Source organism: Lichenostomus cassidix, unplaced genomic scaffold, assembly GCF_008360975.1.
Source record: "Lichenostomus cassidix isolate B80296 unplaced genomic scaffold, HeHo_3.0 HiC_scaffold_765, whole genome shotgun sequence".
NCBI classification, from domain to species: Eukaryota; Metazoa; Chordata; class Aves; order Passeriformes; family Meliphagidae; genus Lichenostomus; species Lichenostomus cassidix.
In genome coordinates, this window is record NW_028147427.1 from 14,931 (window position 1) to 25,602 (window position 10,672).

A 10,672-nucleotide genomic window follows, 5' to 3' on the forward strand; every position below is an offset into this window, starting at 1 on the left:
ATGTCACTGTGCGGCGGCCGCGGGCTGCCCGCGCTGCTGGCCATCTCGCCGCTGCCCTCGCCAGGCACGGCCCCGCTGACGCCGCTGGCGCTGGACAGGTGAGGGGGTGGCCGGGGGCCGGAGGGCTGCGGGAGCTTTGGCCACCCGCCCCACGCGGGACTCGCCCCACGGGACACGGCTGCCCCTTTGCGCGGCTCGGGGCTCGGCGCTGGGGCTCGGACGTGCCTTTGCAAAGGGGGCTCGGACGCTTTTGGGATGCCCTCCTTCGGCTCGTGCCCCCCGCCCCAGGGCCAGGGGAACGAGGGGCCAGGGACAGCCGGGCCACTGACACATGCCCGTCCCGACCGCCCGCAGGCACAGCCCCAAGAGGCGCTACAGGGGGCTGCCCATCCCGCTGCTGTGGGACACGCCGTCCCCGGAGCCGGTGGCCTCGCACTGTCGCCGGGACTCCATCTCCTCGCAGCCCACGCGTGCAGGTGAGGGATGGCGCTGCTCCGCCCCACAACCGTCGCCAACCGCCCCTTGGCGGGCCTGGCGTCGTGCAGGGAGTGCCGGACAGCGGGCAGGGATGTGGCGGGGGGCTTGGCCGAGGGGCTGGCGAGGGGCTGGAGGTGGGGGAGCCTGTGCGGGAGCGATGGGCGGGAGCCCAAAACCGCACTCGCCGGGGCTCAGCCAGGAGCCGCTCCGGCGGGGACCCTGCTCGGCGTGACACGCGACATTCCATGGGGACCGGTGCTGCCAGCGGCGGCGCCACCCTCCTGCTGGGGGACAGGAGCCCATCCTGCCCAGGGCCCTGCCAGGAGCCCGATCCCCACCCCGGCCTAGCGCTGCCCCTTGTTCCCGCAGGGTCGCGGCCGGACTGCCCTGTCCTGAAGGGCATCTCGCAGCTCCAGCTGCGCAGCGGCACAGGGCGGCGACGCCCCAGGGAGCCCGAGGGTGATGATGATGATGAGGTGAGTGGGGCAGCGCGACCTCGAGGGGCAGGGCGGGGGCAGAGCGGTGCTGACGCCGTGTCCTCCCCCGCTGCAGGAGGGCTTTGTCCCCAGGAAGCTGCAGCGGCTGGGCCAGCGGAGCCCACTGCCCGCCGGCCACGGAGCTGCCGAGAGGGACCCCCTTGCCGAGAGCCCCCGGCGCACATCAGAGCTGCTGGTGAGAGAGGCTGCAGGGCTCGGGAGGGCACCGGGGATGGCTGATGCTGGGGCTGCACACACGGCAGCTGCCGCTGCAGCCTTGCCGGCTGTGCCTGTGGGACATGGATGGGCTTGGGGCTCACGGGGACAGCCCGTCTCCAAAGCTGGGAGGCACTGGGACGTGGATGGAGCTTGGCTATGGGATCCACCTGTGCCTGGGGTGGCAAGGAGGTGGCAGGACTTGTCCCCTTCACAATCTGCTCTGCCTCTCCCCCAAGTGCCCCCAGCTGCCGCCCCGACAGAGTGATGCCGCTGTGGCCCAGCGGACGGAGGAGCTGGTGAGCACGCCAGTGACGAGCAAGGAGGAGGCAAAGCTGGTACGTGGCAGCCTTTGGCGGTGGCCCACAGAGCCCCACAATGGGAAGTCTGAGGCCGGAGCTCTCTGGGCTGGGGGCTGGTTGATGAGCAAGAGCAGCCCAGGGGCCGTGGGCTTGTCTCGGGCCAGGGCAGGGAGAGCCTTGCCCGCGGCCCTGCTGGTGCTGGGGACTCGCCAGAGGCGCAGCCAGCAGCACGGGCTCTCCCCACAGCGTCCGGGGAAGCGCAGCCGCTGCCGGCAGCTCTTCCGCTCGCCCTCGGTGGCTGGCAGCGGCCCCAGGCCCGTCCTGAAGCGGCGACAGCCCTCGCACAGGGACAGCCCCGGCAAGGCCAAGCGGCAGAGGACGGCGGGCGGCAGCCCTGGCCAGGAGACGTCAGCGGAGCCGGTGGGTGACGGGCAAGGCGAGGGCCGAGAGCCAGCCTGGCTGCGCCAGCACTGCGCCGCGCCCCGGCTCTGCCAGCAAGCCTGCTGACGTCGGGGGCTGTCTGTGCTTGGTGCCTCGGCAGGGAGCGTGGCTGGAGCCTCGCAGCTGTGCCCAGCCCGAGGAGATGGAGAAGCTGCCGGCCAGCGATGAGCGGGAGCTCACTGGGGACTTCTCCAAGGTAGGGCCACGAGGATGGGGCAGCTCTGGGGGTGCCGCCCCCGTTATTGTGAAACAGGGACCGTGGTCAGAGCCCCGCAGCCCTGCCAGAGCCCAAAGGCAGCTGGTGGCCCTTGCCTGGGGCTTCGGGGCCTCGGGGCTGCGACTTGGCAGCCTGCAGCCCCTGCAGGGGATGAAGAGCCCCATCACAGCTCTTTTGCTCCAAGCCCGTGCTAGGGCCACGTGTCCCCTGCGCAGATTGTCCCCTCCCTCCCGCAGAAAGGTGAAGAGCAGGCCTCTGGGGTGGCTTCGGGGCTGGGGGGACAGGTGTTAGCCCCGGCAGGTGTCCCTGGGTCGGGTACGAGCCCAGAGCCTGTCTCCTGCAGGCTCACCTCCTGCCGACGGTGGACGGCAAGGACCCGAGCCTCAAGTACATCTCCCCTGCCACGGTAAGGGGGCTGCAGCCCCTCCCCAGCCCCACCGAGGGGCTCCCTGCCTGCTGTCCCCCTGCCTGTCCCCCTGTGTCCCCTCCCTCGGTGACAAGCTCTCCCGGCAGCTGGCAGCGGTGCTGACGGGGCGCTTCAGCAGCTCCATCGAGAGAAGCATCGTCGTGGACTGCCGCTACCCCTACGAGTACGAGGGGGGCCACGTCAAGGTCAGAACCCCGCTGGGGCCGGCAGGCAGGAGGGTGTTCGGAGCCCAGCCACCCTCAGAGGTGCTGAGCCCACCACGAGGGGCTGAGAGCACAGGGATTCAGGATCCCCCCGGGTTTGTTCAGTAGCCGCTGAGAGATTCAGCAGCCCCTCCAAACATACTGAGCCACCACCACAGATGTGACAAACAGCCCCCCAGAGGTACTCTGAGCCCCCAGAGGGGTTGAGCGGCTCCCCACGAAGGGTGCTGAGCCGCCCAGGGGGATGGAGGAGCCCCGTGAGAAGCGCCAAGGCACACCTCCCGGGTAAAGCTAGGTCCCCAGCCGAGAAGAGGAGGCTGATGATGGCTCGCTAGTCTGGGAGATGGTGCTGCTGGAGGAGGCAGTGGGACAGCGTGCTTGGGTCCCTGCAGCAAATGCAGTGGGAGGCAGAGGGCAAACAGGAGCGTGCTGTGCCTCGGCAGGGTGCTGTGAACCTGCCGCTGCAGCACGAAGTGGAGGCATTCCTGCTGGAGCAGCCCGTGGTGGCCCCGGCCGGCGGCAAGAGGGTGATCATCATCTTCCACTGCGAGTTCTCTCTCGAGCGGGGGCCCAAAATGTGAGTGAGTGAGGGATGGCACGGGGGGCACACTGGGCTGTGCCAGCCGCCCAGGCACGGCCGGATGGCGGCACGGGGCTGATGCCGTGGCCTTTGCCCGTGGCCTTTGCCAGGTGCAAGTTCGTGCGGGAGAAGGATCGCTCCTGCCACGAGTACCCGCAGCTGCAGCAGCCCGAGCTGTACGTGTTGAAGGGCGGCTACCGGGAGTTCTTCTTCCAGTTCCCGGTGAGTCCCCGGCCCGCGTCCCCTCGGGGCCAGGGGGTCCGTGCCGGGAGGGCAAGGAGCGGCGGGGCCCGGGGCGGTGGCGAGGGGCAGCTGTGGCTCTGAGCATCCTCACAGCTGCCGTGGCAGGGAGGGAGGGAGGCAGGGAGGGGATCTGCGGGGCTCTCGGGGGCTGCGCCGATCGGGAGTTTGTTCCGGGGCGCTGCGTTTGTCCCGGGCTGGGGGCGGGCCGGGGGCTGCCCTGTGCTGCGGGGGCTGACGGGGCCGTGGCTTGCAGGGCCACTGCGAGCCCCGGGGCTATCGGCCCATGCACCACCCGGCGTTCAAGGAGGAGCTGCGCAAGTTCCGCGGGCGCTGCTGGCTCGGCGAGCGCGGCCGGCGGGAGCTCTTCAGCCGCGGGAGGCACCTGTGAGCGCTCGGGGGTCCCGCAGCCCCGCCGGGGGAACGCTGCAGCTGCGAGCGGGTGAAGGCTTCTCTCGGCGGCATCGGATGCGCCTCGGCTCGCTCTGCTTTGTTAGGATAGTTTTGGGGTGGTGTTAAATTTAATTTAGTGTTAAGACCGGTTTTACACTTTTTCCTTGTTATATATATAGTTGTGTTGGTTCATGGTTAGAAATACTGTTGTGCTTGTTCATGGTTATAAATATTTTTGTGTTTGTTCATTGTTATAAATATTTTGGTGTTTGTTTATTGTTAGGATTGCTAGTTCCACATTCTGCCAATAAACTCCTATTGAAGGAGAACAAACGCTGCTCCTGAGCTCTCACTGCCCACCGCAGGGCTCTGCAGGGATGGGTGCCCCTGATCCCGGGCTGGGGGCACGGGCAGGCTTGGCTGGAGGCGTCTGGGGGCTTGGGGACAGCGAGAGATGGGGCGATGGCTTCCCTGTGGGACGTGGTGGCTTCCCCAGGAACAGGGTGGCTTAGGTAGCAAGCGTTGGCCCCTTGGCTGCTGTTCCTGCACGGTGGGGTGGCAGTGCAGGATGGTCCTGGACACCCCCTGGCAAGGGACCTCCTTTCCAGGGCATGCTGGGCTTGGCAGGACTCCTGGGACACTTGGGTTAGGGACTTTCTTCCCCTTTCCCTGGGACTCCTACAGGCATGTTATCCCTCATTTTAGGGGGCACTTCTGGCCTTTGCAGGACCCCAGGGTAGTGAGAATCCTATTTTGGGTGACTGGGCTCAGTGGGACCCTGAAGGGATGGCTGTTCTTAACACGAGGGTGCCCCAATCTCTCCCTGGCCAGTGGCCTCCCAGTGCCTTCTGCTTCAGTCACTCCTTGGTCGCCTGTCCTCCCTCTCCATTTCCCCAGATTCCTGAGGCGCTCATGTCACTCCAGGGCTCCCCAGGGGGCTTTTCCATGTGATCCCCAGAGACCCTTTCCCCGGCTGGCTGACCTTGGCCTGCTTCTTGCTGTTGGGCATTCCTTGTCTTTGCTTTGGTTTGAGCCCCACAGGAGAATCCATCCATGGCCAAAATCCTCCTGACTCCCCTTCTGCATCTCCTCAGCCCCCACCCATGTCCTGCTCTAGCCCAAGCTGCTGCCAACAGGTTCCATAATATCTCAGTTTTTGAGACAAAATTTCATGAGTAAACGCTCTGGAATGAGTGCTTCCTCCTACAGGAAGGGGCTTCCCCCTTTCTTGCCAGTGAGAGAAATTAACAAAAGAAGGTGAAGGTGGGAAAGTACCAAACTATTTTTTAACGCAGAACAGAACTGGGAAAACAAAGAACACTGGAGAAAGGATGCCCACATGGAACCCAGAACTCATATCTCTAATCTTGGGGAAGGGAAAGGAGAAGGGGACGGGGAAGGGGAAGGGGAAGGGGAAGGGGAAGGGGAAGGGGAAGGGGAAGGGGAAGGGGAAGGGGAAGGAGTGTACACAGCAGCCTGGGGAGGGGCAGATGGAGAAAATACCTGTTGACTCTTGGACGCCAGTCCTCCTCCTCACAGGAGGTGAAACTAGTGGATTCCTGTGTACCTTCGCACCTTCACTCACTGGTGTGGCCTTCCTTGGGGTTCAAACTGGCCAGGGCCACCCTGCAGGCTTCCTGGGCTGGAGAGAAGGGAAGAAAGTTAGGGAGGCTAGGGGGAGGAAAGAAAAGGAAAACATAACCTTTTTCTAAGCTAGCAGGAACAAGAAATAAAAGCACCAAGACAGCAGTGCAATGTTGCTGGTGCACTCCCTCCTGAAGCCCAGCGGAGAGCCCTCTGCAGCCAGGGCTGTTGGACTGAGCTGCACCTGGGGTCCCATGGCTCCAGCCTTGACCCCCGGGTCCATCTTATAGATACAGAAGGCATGGGCATTAAGCAGACAGTTAAGGAGTAAAGCAGCTTCATAACGTCACCCCAGGACATTCTACCCCTTATTCTGTGCCATCAGCTTCATTGCCAATTTAATACATTTTAAATCTAAACAAAACATATATACATATATAGATATATATATATGGATATATATATATACACATAGTTATGTGGAAACAGTGGCAGCCACATTTAACAAACATATATTGGCATTCAAACTTTCAAACATTATAAGCAGTTCTCACCAAATCTCCTTGTGCTACACAATGTGTTTCTCCATCCTTTTGCATTATCCACCAGGTGCAGCCTGGGTCCTGAGCAAAGATAACCCCACACATGGGTTTGTCTTTACTCAATGCAGAATTAATCCAGACAGTTTTTCCCAAAAGTCCCCTGACATGCACTGCTGGCACCTTGTCTCCATCTGCTTTATGCAGGGGGTCAGATTGAGCAGGGCTTGCTCGGCTGGTGGAGGCTTGGGTATTAACTCACCATGTGGCCTTAGCTAAGTGCATCTCCCACTTTTTGAAAGTTCCCCACCCAGTGCCTTCAAGGTGGTTTTGAGAAGGCCATTGCACCGTTCCACTTTCCCTGCCGCTGGTGCACGATAAGGGATATGGTGCAGCCATTCCATACCATGTTCCCCAGCCCAGGTGTTTATCAGGCTGTTCTTGAAATGAGTCCCACTGTCAGACCCCATCCTCTCTGGGGTACCATGCCTCCAAAGGACCTGCTTTCCAAGGCCCAGGATGGTGTTACGGGCAGTGGCATGAGGCACAGGGTAGGTCTCCTGTCACCCAGTGGTGGCCTCTGGCATTGTGAGAACGTAGCACTTGCAATAGCAGGTTTGAGACAGTGTGATGTAATAGATCTGCCAGGCCTCCCCATACTTGCATTTGGATCACTGCCCACCATACCACAGGGGCTTCACCCCCTTGGCCTGTTTGATTGCAGCACATGTCTCACAGTCATGGATCACCTGGGAGATACAGTCCATGGTTAGATCCACCCCTTGGTCTTGTTCTCACTTATAGGTGGCATCTGTGCCTTGATGGCCTGAGCCATCATGGGCCCATTAAGCTTGGAACAGCTCTCCCTTGTGAAGCCAATCCAGTTCTATCTCTGACACCTCTATCTTCACAGCCTCATCTACCTGTGTGTTGTTTTGATGTTCCTCATTAGCTTGGCTCTTGGGGACATGGGCATCTACTTGATGGACTTTCACGGGTAGCTTGTCTACCTGAGTGCCAATGTCTTTCTACTCCTCAGCAGCCCAGATTGGTTTTCCCTTATGCTGCCAATTGGCCTTTTTTCCTCCTCTCCAGCCACCCCCACAGGGCATTGGCTACCATCCATGTATTTGTATAAAGGTACCAATTTGGCCACTTCTCTCTTTCAGCAATGTCTTGGGCCAACTGGATGGCTTTGAGTTCAGCGAGTTGGCTCGATCCACCTTCTCCTTCTGTAGACTCTTGATGTGTCATGTGGTATAGCAGTGGCTCTTGCCCACATGGGTTTGAGCAACCAGCTGCATGGGGCAGCGGCCCCAGAAGAGGAGTCCTGGGTGTGAGGTGAGGTTTCAGTCAGGGTGACAGAGTAGTGCACACCCAGGGCACCTTGCGGCTGGTGCCATCAATATGCAACAGGCAAGCAGCCCATTGGCCCTGCACATCTCCCCTCCCCTACCCCTCATTTGGTCTATGTTCTAGAACCTTCGCCTTTGTTCTCCCCAGCCGGGTTCCCCCATTGGATTTTCAATCTTTGTACCCTCCCCTGAAGCGCCCTCATTGTTCTGTACCCCTGTCTATCCCAGTCCCAACACGCTCCTGTTGGACCTTCATAGTAAACCTCTCCCCTTCACCCGACCCTCTTAAACCCTTGCCACCGTGTGCTCGCAGCTCTTAAGCCTCGGATCCAGCCCCTTATCCAACCTCCTCATTCCGCTCCTCCTTCACGCCCCTCCTCCTCTGCCCGCTATCCTCAATAAATCCCTGGATTCCAGCCTCAGCTGCCTACGTTTCCTTCTTCTTCGCCATGGTTCCTGCCTGCCTCCATCCCCTGGGACTCCTCACACTAACCTGTGAGCTCCACTGCCGTGGCCAGTCCAGCGTGGACTCGGCACAGCTCGGCTCTGCAGCCCACCTCTTGGCTGTGGCTCTGGGGCGCGCTGCCGTACCAGAGAGGGAAGCTGCAATGTGGGGCTCCATACAGCTGCTTCCCACTTCCAGTTCATTCCTATGATGCGACAGGAACTGTCAGTAAAAAGAGTGCAGTGTGTTTCTTCTGCTGGCAGTTGGTTGTATGGTGCAGCTTCCTCAGCATGCCTCATTTGTTCTTGTTCTTCTTCATCAGTGAGACCAGAGATTTACCTTCAGGCCAATTTGTAATTATTTCCAAGATCCCAGAGCAATTCAGTTTCCACAGTGGGCGTGTTGTGTGATGAGGGCAATCCATTCAATCCATGTGGCATTGGAGGCATGATGGGTAGAGGGAAACTTTCCCTTGAACATCCACCTGAGCACTGGTAGTCGGGGTGCCAGGAGGAATTGTTCTTCAGTGCCAATGGCCTCTGAGGAAGCTTGGATCCCTTCATAAGCTGACAGAATTTCCTTCTCTGTTGGGCTGTAGTTGTGCACAGACCCTCTGTAACTTTGGCTCCAGAATCCCAGTGGTCAAACCCAAGTCTCCCCAGGCACCTTCTGCCAAAGGCTCCAGGACAGTCCATTGTTCCCAGCTGCAGAGTAGAGCATGTATTTCATATCTGCTCCTGTCCTGACTGGGCCAAGGGCTACTGCATGAGCTATCTCCTGCTTGATCTGGGTGAAGGCTTGCTGCTGTTCAGAGCCCCAGTGGAAATCGTTCTTCTTACGGGTAACCAGATAGAGAGGGCTCACTATTTGACTGTACTCAGGAATATGTGTTATCCAAAAGCCTATGGTGCCTAGTAAAGCTTGTGTTTCCTTCTAATTGGTTGGTGGAGACATAGCAGTGATCTTATTGATGACCTCAGTGGGCATCTGATGTTGTCCGTCTTGGAAATTCACCCCCAGGACTTGGATATCTTTGGCAGTTCCCTTGACTTTGTCTTTTTTTGATGGCAAAGCAGGCTTCCAGGAGAATCTGGATGATCTTCTCTCCCAAATACCTCCAATACCATGTTCACCCACACAATGATGTCATCGATGTACTGGAGTACTAGAGATGTTCTGGAGCCTCACCCTTTTCCAGCTCAGCCTGGATCAGCCCATGGCAGACGGTGGGACTGTGTTTCCACCCCTGGCCCAGTCGGTTCCAGGTATACTGCACGCCCCTCCAGGTGAAAGCAAACTGAGGCCTGCACTCTGCTGCCAGAGGAATGGAGAAAAATGCATTTGCAATGTCATAGTGGCACCACTTTGCTGCCCTGGTCTCCAGCTCATACTGGAGCTCCAGCACATCTGGCACTGCAGTGCTCAGCAGTGGAGTCACCTCACTGAAGCCACGACAGTCCACTGTCAATCTTCATTCCCCTTCAGACTTGCACACAGGCCAGATGGGGCTGTTGAAGGGTGAGTGGGTCTTGCTGACCATCCCTTGACTCTCCAGCTTATGGATCAGTGGGAGGATGGGAACCACAGAATCTTTATTTGTCTGGTACTGCTGGTGATGCACTGTCAAGGTGGCAATGGGCACTCGCTGCTCTTCTCCCTTCAGAAGCCAAACTGCAGAAGGACTCTCAGACAGCCCAGGCAATGTGCCTAATGCCCTCTGCCTCCACAGCAGCTATTCCAAAGGCTCACCTGATTCCCCTTGGGTCTTTGAAATACGTGCTCCAGAGGAAGTTTCTGCCCAGAATACACTGGGCCTCTGGGCCAGTAACAATAGGATGTGTCTTCCACTCTTTTCCAGTTAGGCTCCCCTTGGCTTCCAGCAGGGTCAACTGCTGTGATCCCCCCGTCACTGCAGAAATAGAAACCAGTTCTGCCCCCACGTGTCTCAATGGGATCAAGGAGCACTGCATGCTCTTGTCAACCAAGGCTTTGTATTTTTGTGGTTGCGATGTTCCAGGCCATCAGACCCACCCTGTCCAAAAGACACAATTTTCCCTCACGTCTGCCTCGCTAGAGGCAGGGCCTCTCTAATTCTGGTTATCAATTGAAATTCAAGCTACTTCCATTCTGGTGGAACTCCCTCTCTGAGCATTACCATGTTTCACTGTGCTGCAAGGACAGAAGTTGATTTTCCCTCCCACCTCCTCATGTCTTCCCCATGGTCACACAGGAAAAACCATACTTCTGCTCTTGGGATGTACCCTCTGTCCCTAGCTGCAGGACATCTGCTTCTGGAAACAGGGCCTCTGGTCTGTACTGATGTCACTTGGAGAAGGCCCTCCTGCAGCTCCTTCCTGAGTTTCTGACGAGTCTTCTCCATCCTATCTTCTATTTTCTGGATGGCCTCTGACAGATTCTTTTCCACAGCTGCGATCCTTTCTTGTGTTGGGTCCTGCACAGTGTCTGCATCTGCCCAGAGCCTCCTCACCATGGTACTCACTGTTTCTTCCATGTAATTCCACGTCATCCTTGCTAAGGCAGGGTGTGCTCTGGTGGTGCATGTCGTGCCAGTTTCAGTCACATCATTGGGGTACATTTTACCATGTCAGGGCTCCTAATTGTTTGGTCATGGGAGAATATGATCTCTACCACTGCCAGTTCTCTCAGGCATTGAATCACTTGCTCCATGGCCTTCCAGAGGTTTAGCTGCAGCTGGAGATGTTCTCAGCACAGCCATCTTTCCTTCATGCTGCTTAAAAGCTGTGTCCACAGGCTGA

General features: G+C 58.8%; 1 protein-coding gene across 1 annotated transcript; it reads left to right on the forward strand.

Annotated features, from left to right (window-relative positions):
* LOC146423204 (M-phase inducer phosphatase 2-like) lies at positions 1-4,030 on the forward strand. Its single transcript, XM_085045043.1, has 12 exons — positions 1-98; positions 355-476; positions 847-953; positions 1,030-1,149; positions 1,409-1,507; positions 1,718-1,891; positions 2,013-2,108; positions 2,473-2,535; positions 2,643-2,741; positions 3,203-3,336; positions 3,450-3,561; positions 3,836-4,030. Exons 1-12 carry the CDS (start codon positions 1-3, stop codon positions 3,968-3,970), a joined length of 1,359 nt encoding a protein of 452 aa, XP_084901169.1. The 3' UTR covers positions 3,971-4,030.
* The last annotated feature ends 6,642 nt before the right edge of the window (positions 4,031-10,672 follow it).